The sequence below is a fragment of the Pelobates fuscus genome, chromosome 8 (assembly GCF_036172605.1).
Source record: "Pelobates fuscus isolate aPelFus1 chromosome 8, aPelFus1.pri, whole genome shotgun sequence".
NCBI lineage: Eukaryota > Metazoa > Chordata > Amphibia > Anura > Pelobatidae > Pelobates > Pelobates fuscus.
Genome location: NC_086324.1, coordinates 174,139,013 through 174,162,075, shown reverse-complemented (window position 1 = coordinate 174,162,075; position 23,063 = coordinate 174,139,013). Strand labels below are relative to the sequence as shown.

Below are 23,063 nucleotides of genomic sequence, written 5' to 3'. Positions count from 1 at the left end.
AGTCAGAATCTCCCTCTCTTCTCTTTGTCCTTACTTTTAAAGGGGAAAACTCTCTGCCCGTCACTAGTCGATAGGATCAATAGAGAACTGTGGGTGTGTCTTCCTTACAAACTGTCATCTAGTTTTTGGTCAGTAGATGGCGCAATTACATTACAGAAATTTTTTGTCAGGGGGTCCATTTACCTTTTTATATAATGGGTTAACTGTAATTTGTGATGCTATTTACGTCAATTTTGTTATCTTTATGGCTACTATAAATCAAAAGAACCTGTCAATTTCAAAGACTTTGGTTCACTCACATACCAGACTTAGTGTCTAGCATATACCTTTAAATCTAGCTTTCTGACATGTCTAAACTCTTCTTCACATTTCTTACAATGGAACTAGTAATGTTCCGTTAGTTTTTTGTTTTTAGAAAGTAAAATTAATTACTTAGTGTTATCTGTCATTTGATATCTGTTTTTCCTGTGTGAAACTGTGTTTACGATTATCTATACTCCACTAACATTAGTAAATAATATGATATGTCTTCATTGATATTATATGCATGAATATTCTATATTATTAACAGTACTAATTAAATATGATTAATATAATATAGTAAGTTATAAGTGGATAGTGTGTATATGTATATATATAATTATGTATACATTTGTCTCTGTGTTAGTTGTAGCATTCCATCCCCCTTTTGCTGTTAGACATCATGCCTTATCTCAGGCTTTATCTTTAATGTTTACATTAGTCGCATTCCTTAGCTCAGACTTGAATGAATAGAGTGATAGAGAGAAATATTGTGTCTGTCTTAGCCTTGTTATACAAAATGGAGTCACCTCTGTTCTGAGAGGGACTGTCAGTATACACTTTTAATTTCTATCTTAACATAAAATGTCTGCCGATATAAATATACTGACAAAGTACCTGTAGGGATATATGTGAAGAGATATAAATAATATTTACCCCTGTACACTCTTGTTCAGTAGACATAGTTAGAAATCCTCTGTATCCTCGATATGTGAGATACAGAAACAGATATAGCTACAGGTATAAAATAAAAAACAATCATAAAGTAATTTAGAAAACACACCCGAATAATGTAAGTGATTCAATAGCACAAACCAATTCTGATTGTAGACATCTCACTTTAAATCATGGACCCAATTCACCAAACCCCTCCCAATGGTTCAAGAACATGCAGGAAAGGAACAAGATTCCTAGTGCAGAGATTCAAAGTCTAAATCACAATTTTATTACAAGTCAAACTTTCAGGATTAAAACTCAGTGAAGGCTGCTTTTCCCCAGAGATGGGAATGAAGACAGTTCCTAGAAATTTTCAAGCACTTGAATGAAACTTGAGAGCTGTACCTATTTATTCATTTATTTTATCTGTTTGTTGCTGTTTTAATAAATGGCCACTATTGGTGGAGGGAGGGTGTATATTTTGCCTAAACTGATACTCACATCAGGCAGCTGATCCTGACTTCTGTTCATGCGCTGATGTGTCTTCACTGAGTTTTAATCCTGTAAGTGTGACTTGTATTAAAACTGTGTTTTAAACTTCGAAGCTCTGCACTACAAATCTTTATTTCTTTACTGCATATTCTTAAACCATTGTAGCCCAAAATAGTTCCAGAGAAAAAGGTGCCTCGTTCGAGAGACGAATGCAGGGTGTTCGGATCATATAACTCCCGAATGGACAAAACGGGAAACACACGAACTAGGCGGTATATTCCACCACAAGCGCATTTAACACTATTCCAAAAAAATGAAAAGCAATAAAAATAATATATATATATATAATTAATGAATACTAATCAAATGTTAAGCATTAAATTATATTGTAGACATTTTGTTAGTGATTTGTTGACCTAAAATATATACCTTCCAGGGAGACTCCGGCGGACCTTTGGTGTGTAACGTGGATGGTATCTGGGTCCAAGCTGGGATTGTCAGCTGGGGGGAAGGATGTGCTTTACCTAACCGCCCCGGAGTGTACACCCTAGTACCAACCTATCAGTCATGGATCAAGATGTATATACCAGACATTCCATTCATCAACTTGTCAGTGACTCTGAGTACAGGTAAGAGTCAGTCCCCAGCTTATATTAAATCAATGCTATCATAACCCATCTTTTTCTCCTTCAAAGGGGAAGACACAAGCAACCCAAAGCTCTTCACTCAAGAATAAAAATTCGAATTCATATTGATTTCATATATTCCAGCTTTGTCATACTGGGTAATTTGTCTCATTTTCTAATATCGCACCCGATATTCATGTCTTTTAATCCACATTAATATGGTGCTTTCTAATTTGGGAATGCTTCAACTCTGCCAGTATTTTACACGTGACCGCTAGATATATCACACACATTTGCTCACATTTAAAATAGAGTCAGTGTGAAGCTGGAAATTACTGAGAAAAAGGAAATGAAAGAAATGTGAAGAGTTAGTGCTCAGTGTAGGATAGAACAGATAATGTCTAGCACTTCCTTATACTTCAAAATGATATCTGTATATTGGCATTTGAGGGCTCAAGCATTTCCGATGTTCCCAACATATCCCAGCATTGTGTTGCGTCTTTCTGATGTCATTTATGACGTGGACTGCTTCCCATGTGTTCCTTTTTATCCTGAAGCTTTCTTATTTATTATGTGTGCAAACACTTATGATATCACATTACCCTGTATCCAATCACTGCACAGTATAGATAGGGATCCCCAAGCAAACAAAAGGCACATAAATAAGTAATTAGTAAGTTAATCATTTTAATACATACCCTACCATGGGGGCATGGGGGATCCTGCTAGGGCCACCTTTATTTTGAGCAGATACGGTAGACATGCCCCTACATAGCGAGTAGGGCCATTCACGAGATTATAATCTCCCTTATGCTAATATAGGGGTAATATTGACCCCCCATAGTATGACAAGGGCATGGGGGGGAGTTAGAAAGGGATGATGGTTGCCGCTTCTATTTTTATATATTACATGGAGGGAGCGGTGAGCCGGGAGCTCCCTCCTTGTAATAAACTATACAAACAAACAAACTAATACTAAAATTCAGTTTTCTTTTTTTCGTTTGACATTTCTATTCATTCATTTATCTTTTCTGCTAAATGACTGAAAAATAAAAATTCCCGTCCAAATTTCGGACAATAGCAAATGCCCAAGGGAATTTGAAAAGGAGATACACATGTGATAACACCATAATATCATGTGTGCAATTATGTGATACTATATACACACATAGAAGGAAGAATAAGGCATATCACCCTCTTTAGGGTTACATCAGTCACTTCATGCAAAGCTCCTTTGGCAATTCCGGCTGTAGAGACAGACAGTACAATACAAAGAGTGCACAAACACAAACCTTTAACTACTGTTGCAATTCAATTTGTACCATTCAAATCAATTGTTAATGCCTGAAACTTGAGTCAGTGATACCAACGATGTGGAGACTCACGAAACATTCAATGATGGAAACGCAGATAAGGAGAATATAACAAATAAAAATAAATACACATATAAAAGAAATAGAAACAGTCCCTATGCGTTTCATCTGTCTTCAGGGAGGAAATTTCGTCTCTTCCAATTCTGTCCAGCCTCACATACAGACACTGGAGAAGTTGGGGCAGCACTGAGTTTTACACCCTCTATAACAGTTCCTGCAGCTCTGATATTAAGGCTAACTGGACTTCAGAGGACACTGGCTAGGCCCCAGTTATTTATCTCTCACCAGCGTATTTAAATAAAAAAAAAAAAAAACGCAAATTATAAGAGCTGAAAACAGTTGCCCCCTAGTGTTCATGATTCTGTAGGCAGGTGCCTATTCTGCCTAATGGGAAATCTGTCCCTTAATAAAAGGTATGTATACTTCGTAGCTATAATTGTTTCTTGTTCTCTGTTATCCTGACCTTGGCTTGTTTTTCGATTCTGTGTACATTTGTTATCCTTGACCTCAGTCTCTTTATGTTTGCACTGTGTCTGCTTGCAGACGTTGTGTTATTTATATTTTATGCTAGCCCAACCTCTCTAGGGTCCGGTACGCAATTCTGTCCTGACTCTTCCTAGATTTGCGAGTTACAGTTAGGTCAGTCCTGACAGCAACCCCAAACAAAGTAGCAACGTTTTGACTGTGTCTTTTTCAAGCAATTGCTGAACAATATCTATTCTTTGCTACTTTCTATGCAGATCCGGAGTTCTCACACCTTTTATTTACTGCTTACAATGGAGGGCTCTCTTCCCTATTTCACTATGTTATATCGCTACATGCAGAGTCATCTGAATGTACTGTAGCAAGACTGCTTCTGCATCACTCGGTTTATGGGCAACCACTGTATGCTTTTGGGTTCTTCTTCCATTCTGTGTATATCGATAGTTATTATATCATTTGGATGATCCCACCCCATTACCAAATTCCTTCTGTGCTAGGCTTCCAAGTGGTCGTGGGTCTGAGTTACCACTGCTGCGGATGTGGTGTGACCAAAGCAGTTCTGTAGACATTATCACCAATACAAAACCCATGTTTACATAGAAACATCGAAACATAGAATGTGACGGCAGATAAGAACCATTCGGCCCATCTAGTCTGCCCAATTTTCTAAATACGTTCATTAGTCCCTGGCCTTATCTTATAGTTAGGATAGCCTTATGCCTATCCCACGCATGCTTAAACTCCTTTACTGTGTTAACCTCTACCACTTCAGCTGGAAGGCTATTCCATGCATCCACTACCCTCTCAGTAAAGTAATTCTTCCTAATATTATTTTTAAACCTTTGTCCCTCTAATTTGAGTCTATGTCCTCTTGTTGTGGTAGTTTTTCTTCTTTTAAATATAGTCTCCTCCTTTACTGTGTTGATTCCTTTTATGTATTTAAATGTTTCTATCATATCCCCCCTGTCTCGTCTTTCCTCCAAGCTATACATGTTAAGATCCTTTAACCTTTCCTGGTAAGTTTTATCCTGCAATCCATGAAGCAGTTTAGTAGCCCTTCTCTGAACTCTCTCTAACGTATCAATATCCTTCTGAAGATACGGTCTCCAGTACTGCGTACAATACTCCAAGTGAGGTCTCATCAGTGTTCTGTACAATGGCATGAGCACTTCCCTCTTTCTACTGCTAATACCTCTCCCTATATAACCAAGCATTCTGCTAGCATTTCCTGCTGCTCTATTACATTGTCTGCCTACCTTTAAGTCATCAGAAATAATCACCCCTAAATCCCTTTCCTCAGATGTTGAGGTTAGGACTCTATCAAATATTCTGTACTCTGCCCTTGGGTTTTTACGTCCAAGATGCATTATCTTGCACTTATGCACATTAAATGTCAGTTGCCACAACTCTGACCATTTTCTAGTTTACCTAAATCATTAGCCATTTGGCTTATCCCTCCTGGAACATCAACCCTGTTACAAATCTTAGAATCATCAGCAAAAAGACATACCTTACCATCAAGACCTTCTGCAATATCACTAATAAAAATATTAAAGAGAATGGGTCCAAGTACAGATCCCTGAGGTACCCCACTGGTGACAAGCCCAAGCTTCGAATATACTCCATCGACTACAACCGTCTGTTGCCTGTCACTCAGCCACTGCCTTACCCATTCAACAATATTGGAATCCAAACTTAAATATTGCAGTTTATTGATAAGCCTTCTATGTGCAACAGTGTCAAAAGCCTTACTGAAATCTAGGTAAGCAATGTCTACTGCACCACCCTGATCTATAATTTTAGTTACCCAATCAAAAAAATCAATAAGATTAGTTTGGCAAGATCTCCCTGAAGTAAATCCATGTTGTCTCTGATCTTGAAATCCATGTGTTTTTAGATGTTCAACAATCCTATCCTTTAACATGGTTTCCATCACTTTCCCCACTACTGAAGTAAGGCTTACTGGCCTATAGTTGCCCGACTCCTCCCTATTACCTTTCTTGTGAATGGGCACAACATTAGCCAACTTCCAATCTTCTGGGACTACTCCTGTTATCAATGATTGGTTAAATAAATCTGTTAATGGTTTTGCTAGTACACCACTAAGCTCTTTTAATAGCTCTGGGTGTATTCCATCAGGTCCCATTGACTTATTTGTCTTTACTTTTGACAGTTGAAATAGAACCTCTTCCTCTGTAAACTCAGGTGTTATAAATGACTCATTTATCCTTTTTCTTAACTGAGGTCCCTTTCCTTCATTCTTATCTGTAAATACCGAACACAAATATTCATTGAGGCAGTCAGCTAGACCTTTATCCTCTTCTACATACCTTCCTTCTTTTCTTTTTAATCTAACTAATCCTTGTTTTACTTTTCTTTTCTCATTTATGTATCTAAAAAAAAAAAAAAAAAAAAATCTGATTATCAGAATCCACAAATCTGCCATGAAAATGATTGAGTACTGTGTTCTTGCAGACTGCTATGGGATTTAATTTTCCACTATTTAGTAAACAGATCAGGGATTGCCTTTTATACTTCATAAATCTCAATATAGACAGATTGTATAAAAGCGCTGATGTAAACCTAGTCTTTCTGACAAACATCCATGTGACATAAATATATATATATATTACATCACAATTTTTTGTAAATTCATTATGGAGATTTATGGTGTTAATATTTTATTATAATCATGTCTCTATGTTCACCTTAGATTAATTTCTATAAAGAAATAAAATGTTTTGAAAGGTATTTTTTACATTTAGTTACTTTGAAAAAATAGTGCCATTATCCAGGGTCTCAATGATGTAGCTATATCCTATAAGCTCATATTTCACACATGTCTGAAGTCCATCTCCTTACTTGGCTATCTCAATCTCCCCCCAGTGATTCCTCAGACCACTCCCTTCACCACAACCCAGTCACCACTTGGAAAGTGTGGCTCTCCGGTGGTCTCCAGTCGCATAGTGGGGGGTTCCGATGCTGTGGATGGAGAGTGGCCCTGGCAGATTAGTATACAGCTCTATGGATTCCATATTTGTGGCGGGTCTCTGATCTCCAACCAGTGGGTTCTCAGCGCTGCTCATTGCTTTCAAAGGTGGGTCTCCCAAATATCTTACCACAGCTATGGTCACAGTTTGACAAAACCTTTCTTCACCGCGTGTTCTGAAACTATACAGAGCTAAACAACCAACATCCAGCAGCCAATAGCATCATTCAGTCTCCAAAGTTGAGTGTATTAGTTCCCATCATTCCATTGGGCATGGAGTAGGAAGTGCAGTATGTATCCACCATTATACCCAGGAAACCAATGTTATTTAGAAATCTTGTATTCAGTTTGTATTAGAAACCAAATAGCGAATGGATATAAAAATGATCAGCATGAGGTGCAGACAGTTTGTAAGGTGAAGCAGCATTTGTTGCCTCTGCATAAACAAATTATCATATAATTATAAACATGAAATTAGCGACTATATAAGGGCTTTCTGATGGAAGAGCTGCATTAAAGATTGGAAATGCTTTATAAAATGTTAATTATTATTCAAGGTGTGAGTAAAACATGAAATAAACTGCCCCAGACATGTTCCTAGTTTATTTACCATTTTGTGGAATGAGATACTGACTGTGTTCATTGTCGAAATAATAGTCATTTAATATGTTGCAATTTTGGAGACACCTAGTACTACAATACTGTGTGACAGCACTACACTTGATTATTCTGAAATAATCCATTTTTACTTCCTACAGCAATTCTAACCCAAAGAACTTCATGGTTTACTTAGGAATGTACCAACTCTCTGGGAACAGTCCACACAAGCAATCCGCCCCGGTGGAGAAAATCATATTAAACCAACTGTTCACCACAACAGGAAGCAGAGGGGACATTGCCCTGGTGAAGTTGTCAAACCCAGTCAGTTATAACAACTACATCCTGCCAGTGTGTCTACCAGGATCATTCGACACATTCCCATCTGGTTTGGAATGCTGGGTAACCGGCTGGGGGGATGTGAACTATGGTGGTAAGTAATTATAGTAAAGAGCCTGATTATCTAACTTCTGATATTAGTTTGTAGGTATATTCAAATGATCACCTTGAATGGATTAAACTGAGTTCTCAAAATATGATAAACGTATTCAAGTAACACTATAGGGTCAGGAATAAAAACATATATTCATATTTATTTAGGTAGCTTTAACCCCCTTCTCTCTTTTGAAAGGGTTAAAACTTACTTTATTTCCAGCTCTCCACAGGTCTGCAGGTGCTAGCCCTGCCCCTGATCCACCTCTTTGGCCAACATCATCAGAATTGATGATCTCAGCCAACCTAATGCTTTCCCACATGGAAAGCATTAGATTAGCTTAGATTGCCACGGAGGCCAATCAGTCGAATCAATGCATCTCTATGAGGAAAGTTCAGTGTAACACTGTGCAGCACTGTCCCAGGAAGTACCTATAGCAGCCATCTGAGGAGTGACCACTGGAAGTATCCCTAGGCTTTAATTTAAACACTTCCTTTTTTAGTGTTTTTGATCCAAGGAAAAATCTGATTGTCAATATGAAGTCAAGATTTTAGCCCTTTTGTGGCAAAGATGGACATAGCTGCCTTTTTTTTTTTTTGCCAACTGCATAAAATAATGGGCTTCAGAGTTGAACTTGATGGACTTAAGTGTTTATTCACTTAACTATCTGCTTTATAATTATCTCGTTACGATACATTTTCCACTGTTTCATTACTAAAAGACAATTTGCTAGAAAGATTCAGCCAGTCAGTAACAAGGCAGCATATGGAAGACCCCATTCTCCAGCCAATTGCTCTGCAAGAACCAGATGTTCAGAAGCCAATCCTGTTCTTCTGATGATCGTTTTAACAATCCAGAATTGTGAGTGTAGATACATTTTTCATTTTGAACTTTCTGTGGACAACACTTTATCTTTGTTCAGTACTTGGGAAGTCTTCCCTCTTCCTAATACTAGTTAGTAATTGAGGGTAAGTAACAAACACACACATACACAAACAAACACATACACAAGCAAACACACAGGTACACACATCACTGAATTTTTCCAAGTTATTTTCATTCTATGGGGATACTGGAAAATTGAGGTTTTAAGCTAAGTACAAATAATACAATTAAGAACATAGCTATTAAATGTTAAATGGAGAGTAGTTTCTAATATGCATAAATGATTTTTTTTTTGCCTATAAATTCCACTTTAGAATATAAAGTCCTTTTTTTTGTTTTTATTTATTTATTTTGAGCCCACTTAACTTAAGCATGCAAGCATAAAATACAGAAGTTTTATAGAGGATATCATGAGTGTAACACTGCTACATTAACTTCATACAGTAATGGCAAGTCAAGTTAGAGTTTTATCTATTATTATGAATATAATAGCAAATAGAGAAGTCTAGCCAGTGGGCACCTTGGGTGAGATTACCCCAACTCACACTACAGACAACGCTAAACAATAAGTGACCAGGTAAATGTGGGGGACGGGTGGGGTAGATACTATTCTATAAAGGTATGTTTATGTGTTTATCCATTAAGTAGAAAATTAATTGAAATCTGGAGATCGTCCATTAGGTAAATACTCACTAGAAACCTTGAGTGTCTAAAAAGAAAAGAAAATGAACCAACAACAGAAAATTCTAATTCGATCTGCAAGCACTCAGAAACTCGGGCCTTAAGTGGCTTTCCAGACTTTGAAGAGACCTCCTCCCTCTGCCGGGAGACAACGGGTAGGGAACCAGTCAAGTGACCGTCACAGTAGGTGAGGGTCCCGAAGGTGATATATAAAGTAGGTTTAACCAAATTTAGAGGAACTATTGTTAAAGAGTAACTGTTATTTGTCTGGTTTACTATCAAATAAACATTGAAAATCATTTATAAATTAATCAGTAAATTGCATCGTAATTAAATTCATGTATATTTAAGTTTCTGAATTAATCCATTACCTACCGTTTAGACTTTAAGCACGAGAATCACGTAATATCTCTCTTGTTTCATTAAATCTTCAGTAAATCTCTCACCTACTAAAACAATCAAAAAAGTAAAACTACCACTGATAGACCACAGTAGTTGTGATGAGATGTACCACATTGGATCTTCAGTTAGTTGGTCTGAAACCATCGTCCAGGAAGAGAAGATATGTGCTGGATACAAGGAAGGAGGGAATGACTCCTGCCAGGTGGGTCAATAGATTTCACCAATTAAATGACTTAACTGTTTATCATCCCATAACTGATTCATTGATACTGGGCTAATAATCACTGGATGTATTAAACTAATATATCATTCATAAGAAGGACTGTAAATGACAAATGTTCTGACAACTTTGTATTTTAGAAAAAAATTCCTAATTAGACAAGATATATTGAAGCTGATTTAATACCCATTTGGAGATGACATATTTCTTTTCTTTAGCAGACACCAGATCACCTGAAATATAATTACATGCAGAAGGTCAAAGTCCATACAAATATAGAAATTAGGGAATTTGTCAAACTCTTGATTTATAGCTGTTTATAGTACATGAGTCATGAGCAGCTGCCATTATGTAAGCTACTTTGTTATTTTTATTTTAAACCATTCAACAAGATGGTGTCTGGGAACAGGGGGCTCCCTAACTAATTTAATAGAGGGCAATGGGGACTTCCACTTCAAATTAAACATCCCCTATCCCCAGTACGGAATGGCAAAAATGCCAATAGTTAATACCAGATTGGGGTTTCTCAGATATTAGATTCTGCATGTGTAAGCCACTATTGAAAATAGAGGGATCATAGGACTACTCTAAGAGGTTAATGAGTACAATAGAATAATGACTCACATTTCCTGGAGCAACTCTTGGCTCTAATGAGGATACATTAATGGTACAATCAGCACTGAAGTTAAAATCTATAAAGATTATGATTTAATCTAAAAAAAAGCTTAGTGAGTGTTGAATGTGGGTTTGGCTTTCAGAAGTGCTATACCAATGTTATTCTGGAACATAGATGGTACATAACAAAGGAGTCCATATATTATTTTTTATCTATGTTTTCTTTATATACCACGTCAGGCTATACTGACTCGATTAGCTGTGTTTGTCTATGGTTTATTACTCACAGTGATTTGCTGTTATTATCTCCTCATCCATGGATATTTATCTTCCAGGGAGACTCCGGGGGACCCTTGGTGTGTAAGAAGGATGGTATGTGGATCCAGGCTGGGATTGTCAGCTGGAGGGAAGGATGCGCTTTACCTAATCGCCCCGAGGTGTACACCCTAGTACCGGCCTATGTATCATGGATTAAAGATGAAATGAATGTGGGCCTGAGCCTGACCGGCACGTCATGGACAATTGTTCTATTCTGTAGTTTAATTCTGACCCAGGTTTAGAATATATTTATACACAGATTTAAAAAATAGAAAGGTTTATTTAAAAGAAAACAAAAAAAAAACTGTCTCTTCTTTGATATTTACACAAATGAATAAAATATTGAACATGAGATGCTCTATTTTCTTTGACCTCGATTGTGAATGGGTCCTATAAAATATGAGGGGAAGAATTACATATGTCACATGGGGATTGGGTAGAGGTTTCAAATTAAATAATGGGGGATGAACATGTCACTCTTCACTCCCCTCCCCCCCACCCATCCACCCACTCATGGCCAGCAGGTGGGAACTATTAAAAAAAAACAAGGGAGAGGGTTCACGGTGTCCAACCCAGTCCTCACCCATGATCCGTAGACAGGAGCTATTAGTTTAAGAATGGGGACACTGAATGACAATCCAGTACTTCCCCATGGGCAGTTGGTGGGGTTGTATTATTGGTAAGGGGAGGGGACCTAATGTCCTTCAGCACCCACTTATGGATGGTGAGTGTGGGGCAATTTAATATTTACTGGGTGTTGAGATAATGTGATCACTGGAAGTTTGTACAATATATTAAAGATTTAACATTATTCAATTGCTGGCTTCACATCATGTGCCCCATCACACTGGACATGAGAAACATTCTGGGCCGTTATTTCAAAGGTCCTGCTCAATTGAATCTCACGATTAGATCATGTTTAAAAGTAAACACGGATTAGGAATATTGCTTATATTGTGCTTCAATACCTCAATTGCTGGTTTGTTTTCTTTGTTTATTCTTAATCTTAGTACCGTATATACTCGAGTATAAGCCGACCCGAATATAAGCCGAGGCCCCTAATTTTACCCCAAAAAACTGGGAAAACTTATTGACTCGAGTATAAGACTAGGGTGGGAAATGCAGCAGCTACTGGTAAATTTCTAAATAAAATTAGATCCTAAAAAAATTATATTAACTGAATATTTATTTACAGTGTGTGTATATAATTAATGCAGTGTGTGTGTGTGAGTGCTGTGTGTGTGTATGCAGTGTGTGTGTATGCAGTGTGTGTGTATGCAGTGTGTATGAGTGCAGTGTGTATATAATGAATGGAGTGCAGTGTGTGTGTGTATGAGTGCAGTGTGTGTATAATGAATGCAGTGCAGTGTGTGTGCATGAGTGCAGTGTGTGTGCATGAGTGCAGTGTGTGTGCATGAGTGCAGTGTGTGTGCATGAGTGCAGTGTGTGTGCATGAGTGCAGTGTGTGTGCATGAGTGCAGTGTGTGTGTGTATGAGTGCAGTGTGTGTGTGTATGAGTGCAGTGTGTGTGTGTATGAGTGCAGTGTGTATGAATGCAGTGTGTGTGTGTATGAATGCAGTGTGTGTGTGTATGAATGCAGTGTGTGTGTGTATGAGTGCAGTGTGTGTGTGTATGAGTGCAGTGTGTGTATGAGTGCAGTGTGTGTATAATGAATGCAGTGCAGTGTGTATATGAGTGCAGTGTGTATGTATGAGTGCAGTGTGTATGCAGTGTGTGTATAATGAGTGCAGTGTGTGTATATGAGTGCAGTGTGTATATGAGTGCAGTGTGTGTGTGTATGAATGCAGTGTGTATATAATGAATGCAGTGCAGTGTGTGTATGAGTGCAGTGTGTGTATATTAGTGCAGTGTGTGTGAGTGCAGTGTGTATGAATGCAGTGTGTTTATAATGAATGCAGTGCAGTGTGTGTATGTGCAGTGTGTGTGTGTATGAGTGCAGAGCATTGGTGGGGGGTGGGCATTTTATTAATTATTATTTAATTATTATTTTAATATTTTTTTTAAATGTTATTTTTTTTTAGGTAACTATTTTTTTTATTTTATTATTATTTGTATTATTATTTTTATGTTATTATTTTAATTATTTTTTGTTTTATTATTAATATTTGTATTTTTTCGTCCCCCCTCCCTGCTTGTTAGCTGGCCAGGGAGGGGGGCTCTCACTCCCTGGTGGTCCAGTGGATGGGCTGTAGGAGGGGGCTGTCAGGAAGCTGTTACTTACCTTCACCGCAGCTCCTGTCAGCTCCCTTCTCTCTTCTCCGGTGCGTGCAGCTCCCAGGTCAGCTCCCTCTGCAACTCTCGCGGCCGCGCGGAGCGTTGCCACGGTAACCCGTGGCAACGCTCTGACCCCGCGGCTCTCGCGAGAGTTGCAGAGGGAGCTGACCTGGGAGCTGCACGCACCGGAGAAGAGAGAAGGGAGCTGACAGGAGCTGCGGTGAAGGTAAGTAACAGCTTCCTGACAGCCCCCGGTCCATGTCTGTATTATGGCAATGTAAATTGCCATAATACAGACAACTGACTCGAGTATAAGACGAGTTAGTGTTTTTCAGCACAAAAAATGTGCTGAAAAACTCGTCTTATACTCGAGTATATACGGTACTTAAATAAACACTAAAGTCACAAAATCAACTGTACCTTAACTAAGCATTTTTTGTATATAGATCCTACCTCTGAAATGTCACTGCTCAATTCGCTGCCATATAGGAGTAACATTACGATTGTTTCTGTTTATGCAGCCCTAGCAACACCTTCCCTGGCTGTCACTGACACAGCCTGCATGGAAACAAAGTCGTTTCATATTATTTTATATTAACCAATATATAAGCATGCCAGCTTTTATTGAACATAGTATATAATAACAAAAGTCATTGCCCCCCACCTATTGCTGTCTTATATTTTAGCAGGCCCAATAATTAATAGGGCAATGACTACAACCATAAATAACATATAATACGATATATAATTATACATAACACATAACCAATAAAGTGCCAACATTTTAATTAACAGCCCAGTGGTAAGGGTATACCTTGATACCCCCACACCTCCGAGGTTCTTAGCCACCTACGGACTCGAAACCTCCCAACACCATAAACAACTGTATGAGCCCAATACTATTTCACCACTTTTTTTTTTTTACCTACCCCTTGCTCCTTTTCTATCTCCAAAGTCCCTATCGCCCCCATTTCCCTTCCCCTTACCAGCCCCGCCGCCCTGACCAAGCAGGGCAGAAACAGAACAACCAAATCCCTAAGTGCGGGAAGGAGGGACAAACTCACGTTGGTGAGTACATTAAATTGCCTATTTCTAAGATGGCTGCCCCTATATATATATATACCCACCCCTTAGCCCCAGTCTACCAATCCTGGTACTGCTTCACCTAGCCCTGTCAGGGACCCTTTCTACTAAACTGCGATCGTTCCAAGGGGCTACAGGAATGAGAACAATAAATTGAGCTGTGGGATAGAGCTTCTATGGGACCCCAGAGAGTTTGCGTAATGTAGTATGGTTATTGTTATTGTGTCTCCAGATTCCTCTGCTTTGAATGTGTCTCTAATGCAATGAGATGTCCCCTCATATGAGACTATGAGGAGTTTAGGTGTCCCCAATGATTCTGGATGCCTTGGTATCTCAAATGAAGGGAGACATGTTTCAGTGAGTGCCTCTAGGCTAGTGTGGCATGTGTCACATAACTTAGAATGAATAAGAAATCTGCTTCAGAAAGGTATGGTGACTGACTTCCTTCTCATAGTAAACATGATAGCCACATTACCCAGAAAATGGATCATTGCCGGTGCAAGTCTTAGGCAAAGATCCATTTTTCTTCCTCCTCATGACATAGTTCCATTGCGTCACGAGTTTATTCACTAAACACCAAAAGGAAGCATTACATGTTTTTTTTAGTTTTTAACAATTTATTAGATATACCCAAAGAAATTATGCTTTTATTTTGGCAGCATGTTTTTCTTCAAGCCCCTAGTCTGTGCCAGGTAATACTACAATCGGAGGCTTCTCATTGAGAAGAATCCTCAGTGCGGGAGCCACAAGTGAGCACATGGACTCTTGATCATGTGTTTCCCACTGAGCTCTAGTTCAGCTCATTGAGAAAGGTACACGCTAGTACAGGCAGTCTGCCTCTTTTACTCTGTGGAACTGAAGGAAGTGGAAGAAAGCCTTCCTGGCTGCCTGAGTGGCAATTATAAAATATCCGATTTATATTCAAACAGGCACTTTTTTAAAACTGCCAAGAGACTCCAGACATATAAAGCACTTCAGCAAGCTGAAATACATTACGTATGTGGTTTATTCCTCTCCCTATAGCTCCATCTATGGGTCATCACTGTGTGTACACGTAAAGGTCATTTTGGATGTGCATAAATGTAAATATTTTACTGTTTCACTATCCACAAACCTTACAGTGCACCTGTTAGTAAACTCCATGCATTCAAATAAATCAAACGTCGAGCATAAGAGATAAAACATTCTCCCAGGGAGCCTCAAATGATTTGAACTTCACTTGTACCAATACATCATACAACCAATACAACCAGCATACAAGGCCCATCCAATAATCTTCCAATAAACCTTATAGTGATCATTATGCCCAGGAAGAAGAGGACTTCTATTTGGACAGATCCAGCATTTTGTGTTTTAGCATTGTTTAGTTCATCCACCGATTGTCACTTCCTCACATTCACCTTCCTTCAGTTACCTCCAAACATCTTCATCCCACAGTAACTCCCCGATAGTCACCCAATAATAGGTAAGCGCTAAGGAGATACACAACAGTATACCCAAAATTAAACAATATTACCAAAAGAGTGCTGGTACTGGAGATGGTAAATCTATAATTAAGCAAAGAGAAATATAGTGCAGATTGTACAGTACACAATATACATAGAGGGGTGGGGGAAGAACTCACATGGACCAGAGCCCTATCACCCTTGGCTCTGGGTTTGCAAGACTCCACTGGAGAGGGAAGATCCCACAATAGATAGATGGAAGCTGATAGCAGTATTCTTTTATGGCCAAACTGATTCTGTGTGGTATAGAATAGACAGGCAAAAGAGACCCTAATTGAATAACAGTATTTATTGGTAAAAAAAATCGTTAAAAACTCTTACTGAATGAATGGTGGGTTCAGCTGGTACAGCTCCTCACATTAAAGCATGTATACATCAAGTATAAAACTCCACAGTCTCAATCACTACCGGGTTTCAAATGTCACGCTCACGTGATGACTTCCGAGTCCGCCTATCCGATGATGTCTGCGTGAAGTGTTTCGCCTGCCTCTCTGGGCTTCCTCCTCCTTGGTCTCCAACCCCTCCTTTTATATCCCTTACTCCTCCCACGCTCTGTTGTTATTGGTCCGGGGGCCAATGTTTGTGGGTTACTGCTGTTCCATTTTTCAATCGTCCTTATGGGTTTATGTTTGTGGAGTCAGAGACCATCATTTGCTTCCACACAGATCACATTAATAATAATGATTACACAATGTCACACCACATTAAGACTAGGATATATATCGCAATATGTCAAACATAAAAAAAAAACTACTTTAGTAAAATACAGATTCTTATAAGAATATATTATAAAGTATATACAGTATAGCACATTTCTTGTTTAAAAGCTTTAAATGGGAAAGAAAAGAATTATGCTGTATCTATCGTACTAAAAGCTTTTTCAAATTCCATGCTGATATAAAAATATATAAAAATAAATGTGTAAAAAACCTAATGGGCAGATAATAACAATCTCTATTCGATATACCAAGAAAACAAATAATCTAATCATAGGGGAAATCCTAAAGAGTCTTTCTCGTTAACACTATACTAAATGCTTCTCTCTTATCCTCATTAAGGATCATATCGGTTATGTAAGATAATAACATTTCCTATCTATCTTTTTTATTATTCGGTTTACCTACCACTTCCTCCACAGCTGTAAAATGTGGATCTATATAATTAGCAGATACTTTCCCAAAAGTTGAGAGATAGTGATGGTGTTAATATGTACTCTCTTCCCATGATGAAAAAAGCAGAGAGGAAAACAATTCAGAGAAAATTAGAGATATCATAAAACATTACTGTACATCACAAAAATTGCAACTCGACATACATTCTGGACAATCCCAGTGAGTTATAGGAAGTGACAAATCTCAAAGTCCCCATTTAGACCTTTAGGGGATAACGATTTTATTTGAGCAGAGCACCCATCTCATCTCTTGTTTCGCCAACTTATTATCCAAATCGTCCCCCCTCCAATTCCTACTAACTTTTTCAATTCCACATAATTGTAATTTGGAGGGATCTCCTTGGTGCTGCTGTACGAAATGTGAGGATAAAGGGTGTTCCTTAAAACCTTTTTTTTTTTTGATATTCCATAAATGCTCTTCAATACGAACATATATTTGCCTTATGGTTTTACCCACGTATTGTTTATTGCATGGACAGGTAAGCACCTAAATGCAATTCGTGGTATGGCAAGTTATCAGTTGTTTCACCTTATATAATTTGCCCGCATTTCCTCCTATTAGTTCATTTTTAACGCACTTAGATGCTCCTATAGTTCTACAAGCTATACAATAGCCACATTGAAAAAAATCCAACCTCACTATTGAGAAACGTTTTGCGGTTATTCTCCTGTCTAAAACTACTCTAAACTACTAAAACTACTCTTAATTAGGTGATTTCGAATATTAGGTATTCCTCTATAGATAATAACAGGTTTCTTAGGAATTATCTGATCAAGAAGGGGGTTTTCCTGCAAAATAAACCAATATTTATTGATAATCTTTTAAAGTTCTCTATTTCTCCCTGGGTAGTTAAAAATCAAGGGGACTTAATTTTCCTTAATCTTTCCCTTTCCATCCTTGCTTAGGATAATGTTTCGCTGAAAATTCTCTAATAAGTATATTAGCTTGAATTTCATATGAGTCCAAATGTGTGCAGTTCCTTCTAATTTCGCTCAAGAAGATGGATGGTTTAACCCCTTCTCGACCGGTGACGGTTCAGGACCGTCATCGGTACTTTACCGTTGAGGACCGCTGACGGTCCTGAACCGTCACAACGGTATTATGTACTTACCCGATCGCCGTCGTTCCCCCGGCAGCGATCGGCGGTTCTCCTGGTGTGGGGAGACTGCCTGCAGTGCAGGCAATCTCCCCGTGGCGAATTAGGACCCCGGGGGCCATGTGATCGCTCAACAGAGCAGTCACATGGTCACAATAGGTGTCCTAGTGTCTCCCTGCAAGTGTAAAATAAAAAATAAAATAAAAATGTTAGTTAATGAAAAAATCTAATTATATATGTGTATATATATATATATATATATATATATATATATATAGAAACTATGCCATTTCTGGCACTCTTCCCAAATAATAATACATACCAGGTGCTTCTCTGTGCAAAATACTATAAACAAAGCAAGAAATGAGAGCACTCCATGGATTTGGTAAATCAAATTACTGTATTCAAATAGCACGCAAAAAAAATCAACGTTTCGACCGTCTAGCGGTCTTTATCAAGATGCTGTCATATACAAAAACCTCAAATATATACATAAACGCTTGTTAAACTTACCCAATCACCAAGTGCTCCCTGTGTGTCCAATCTGCCATGTGAGTGAAGCCGCAAATTGCGGATCGTTGTGTTAATTGCCATAAAGTGACGTGTGGTGAAATCACCATGTGTTGCCTAGAGACGGCACAGCTGTTTAAAAACCAAATGTCGGCAGAGATTTAAAATCAATACGGAGGATAAATAAAATTATATGTTGCATATGTGTTTTCATAAATGTCTAAGCAACTGCCTAACTGATCGTTGGATACTAGAGTGAGCCAGGAATGGCTAGAAACGATTGCTCATATAGGGACTCGGTTAGAAAGACTGGTGTATTGGTAACTATGGACCTGTGTAGCCTAATAGAGCTAACTCAAATACTACCTAACTCCTTACTAAATTGGAAACCCTAGCTGGGAAAGCCATGTGTGTTGCCAAATCACAAACCTAAACAATAAGAACAGGCATCAATTACAGAAAACAGGCTGGCTTAGCATAATGTGAGTTGTCAGTATATAACAGAGAGTGTGTGTGATGTTTACCCTTTATCTACTGGGGTCCATTTGTAGTGTAGAGTGATCAGCATGTGTGTGATGAAATAAATACACACCGGGAATATTAAATGGTGAGTGACAAATCAGTATGTGTGAATTCCAAACTAGTGAAAAATAGATAAATGTAAAGCAAGAATGGGAAAATCCTGTACTAAATCAATCTACGGTATGTATGTGAAACACTGTAGAAAAGAGTGTGTGTGTGCTACTAAGATCATTCTCCGGTGTGTGTGTGAAATGATGTAGTAAAAAATGTGAGTATACTGCCTGACCTCTAGAAATGAGAAAATCAATGAAAAGTGAAAAAGACTGTGCAGCTGAAACATGCACTAAAAGTGTAATGAGCCCTCGTGAATAATGAGAATGCACTGTCAGAAAAGTGCATTCTCATTATTCACGAGGGCTCATTACACTTTTAGTGCATGTTTCAGCTGCACAGTCTTTTTCACTTTTCATTGTAGAACATCAAAAAATGTGGAGAAAGAGATTTTGGTTGCATGCCAAAGGGAATTTAGTTGCAAATGGGTGAAGGAAGAACTGAATTATCTAGGCCTCGTTATTACTTCAGATCAAACATTTATGATGGACAAACAATATGTCATAACAGCCCTAAAAGAAATAAATAACATGTGTAAACAATGGATTTATCTACCCGTATCGTGGCTGGGTAGGATTAATGTTTTTAAATCTTATATTCTACCAACATGGACATACAGTTTTAGCCATATACCATTAAAATACCTGATATTTGGTTGAATTTAGCACAGTCTTACGCTACCAAATTTTTATGGTCAGGTAAAAACCGAGATTGAGCAACAAAATCCTATCCTAAAAAATATACAAAAGGAGGTTTAGGTTTGCCAATTATAAGACAGACCCCCTATTCCATATATATATGATGCACAATGAAAGTAGCTTTCAAGAGCTCTGGCATAAAATGGAATGTGAACTAACAGGTAAGACAAAACTAACACAGTTAATATGGACTAACATTATACAGTCACCACATTACAGTCACAACATTATACAGTCATAAAGAGTATGTAAAGTATAATTATAGATAATCTATTCAAATTAGACATGTGCAATTCGTTTCAGTCCAAATTTCGGGCAATTCGGACATTCGGGTACTTCTAATGTCCTCCCCCCAGGCCCCACCCCTGAGCAGTGGGTGGGGGCCCTACAGTAAAATAAGGGGGGGACCTAATGTCCTCCCCCCTGGCCCCCACCCCTGAGCAGTGGGTGGGGGCCCTACAGTAAAATAAAGGGGGGACCTAATGTCCTCCCCCCTGGCCCCCACCCCTGAGCGGCAGGATAGGGCCCTAAAAAAATGTCCCCCCCAGGTGACTAGGGGTCCTCAAACCCCTAGTCACCCCCTCCCCCACAGGCTGCTCACTGTTTACTAGACATGCCCCTATTCGCGTTATAGCGAGTAGGGGCAAAATTTACTAATACTAAGTAATTTTTACTTAGTATTAGTAAATTTGGCTGAAAGACCAATTTAGGTCTTTCAGCCTTTTGGTAGATAACTCCCTAATACAGTGGGAATTAGGGAGTTATCTACTAAGCGGCTGCAAAAGAAGTCCCGAAGTGCCGAAGTCCCGAAATTCTGAAGTTTTGAAATTCCGAATTTCTGAAGTGCCGAAGTGGCCGAATTTCCAAAGTGTCAAAGTGCCGAAGTGCCGAAGTTGGCAAATTTCCGAAGTGTTGAAGTGCCGAATTGCCGAAGTCCCGAATTGTGAAAGTCCCGAATTTCGGAATGCCGAACTGAACCGAAACTTTTCCCCATGCACATGCCTAATTAAAATCATGGCACAAATTAAAATCTAAATTTGGATTAAAACTAAAATGATTGGGGCGGCGCCTGACTTCCGGTGTGAATGGCGGTGTCTTGCTAGAGCTCCGAGCGATCTGGTCCTACAGCAGCAATTATCAGTCGCAATCCACAGCCAAAACCACCCTAAAAACACACCTCAGTGCCAGCAACCGGTGGTACAACCGAGGGAATGGGAGGCGGATGCAAATCTAAGCAGGGGTCGGCCGTGGCCTCGATCTTCAAAAGCCGCAGGCCGGAGGAGGAGCAGAAGGCCGGTGAGCAAAAGGAGTATGACTCCGATTCCACAGCTAGCGACATTAGCCACCACCACAACACCAGCCCTATCACAAGGGACGACCTCCGTGGCTTCTTACAAGATATTAAAGCTAACATGGCCGCAGAATTTACTAAACACCTAGCGCCCATACGGGCAGGCCTCACTGACCTCGTGCAACGCACTAGCTCCCTTGAAGATAAAATGGCCGCCACCACAGTCAGAACAGACCACCACGAACAGGCCATAAAAGACCTCAGAGACCAGGTGAAGCAGCTCGAGGACGCCCAAGAAGATCTTAATAACAGATCACGACGTAATAATATCAGAATTAGGGGCATACCCGAAGCGATAGATATGGAGTCCCTCGCAACCACCATCAGGGAGACATTCTGCAGCCTGCTCCCAGAAGCGCCCCCAGCCGAGCTTCTCCTAGACTGTGCAAATAGGGCCCTGCGAGCCCCCACACCTGGCATGACCCGACCGCGGGATGTGATTGTACGGCTACACTACTTCCACATCAAGGAGGCCATAATGAGAGCTGCCAGAAACACTCCTCTCCAAATTGAAGGCCATCCAGTGATGTTTTTCCAAGACCTGGCCCCCAGCACCCTAAGAAAACGCAGAGAATTGCGCCCACTTACGTTGGAATTGACACGGAGACAGATCCGGTATGCCTGGGGGCACCTCTTTAAGCTCACGGTACGCAGAAATAACCAAACGTACACCCTGCATGACATCGCAGATGCGGCCAACTTCGCTGAAAGGCTGGGTCTCCCTCACCTTGAGACCAACAATGGCGAGAGATCCAACCGGGCCCAGACACCACCGACCCGGAGGGATGAAGTACCACATCAACGACTTTGCTCACCTGCTGAAGACCTAAACCCCGATGATCAAAACTAAACACCACCGACTAGCAAGAGGACTCCACGTAAAGGCCCCACCCGACATCCCAACACGGACCGTATATAGCCGCTTACCCAGAGACTCCGACACATAAAACCCCAAGACTCGCCCAGAGATGATGCGCTGAAGACCTCCAACACCACCACAGCTAACCTGGCAGCTAAGAAGCCGACTCTTCATAACAACCTCATAAGTATTTCTTCCTATTTGTAAGGCATATTTGTAAAGCACCCCACCACCCACCTCCCCACTACACTGTAAAACACCAGGGCCCATTCCTCCCGTTAGCCACCCACGAGACACTTCCACAAATGTTATAGGTATGGGACAGAAGGGGACACAGCGCAGGGAGAAAAGCAGGACCCCTCGTTCAAAGTACACAATTATTGAAAACAAATAATAATAAAAAAAAATAATAAAAAAATAAAATAAAAACACAATCGCACCGGGACACATACCCCAACAGAAAGTACCACAGGCGATAGACACACCACAACCCCAACATAGTAGAATATGCACGCTACCACCACACAGAGATCCCGTCTTGGAAAGAGTAATGCTCAGGGATACCAGGGAACTGAACAAAATACCAAAAAGAACAAACCCATACTGACACAACAGTGCCGACCGACCCTGGGTACAAGAGATACAATAGGACTCGTAATATATTGATATTCAGCAGCATAAAGCATACTAGCACTGTACATACCATAGAGGTTGTGACATTTAAGGACTGTATTTGTATAGACATGGCAAATGACAAGGGATGGGGGGATTAATGGGAATGCAATGACAATGGGATTGTACTAATAATGGGTATGCAACTAGAATACCTTACTAATGTTATGAAACTTG

General features: G+C 39.5%; 2 protein-coding genes across 2 annotated transcripts in view; both read left to right on the top strand.

Moving 5' to 3' along the window:
- The window catches only part of LOC134572068 (transmembrane protease serine 9-like), a 51,809-nt gene extending 40,386 nt beyond the window's left edge, over window positions 1–11,423 (top strand). Inside the window, exons 5-9 of the mRNA XM_063430869.1 lie at window positions 1,886–2,078; window positions 6,818–7,028; window positions 7,679–7,947; window positions 9,951–10,120; window positions 11,089–11,423. Coding sequence (XP_063286939.1) covers window positions 1,886–2,078; window positions 6,818–7,028; window positions 7,679–7,947; window positions 9,951–10,120; window positions 11,089–11,313 — 1,068 coding nt within the window. The 3' untranslated portion in view covers window positions 11,314–11,423. The remainder of the gene's footprint in view (window positions 1–1,885; window positions 2,079–6,817; window positions 7,029–7,678; window positions 7,948–9,950; window positions 10,121–11,088) is intronic.
- Window positions 1–23,063, top strand: part of LOC134572067 (uncharacterized) — a 333,780-nt gene that overhangs the window by 87,923 nt on the left and 222,794 nt on the right. The window lies entirely within an intron of this gene.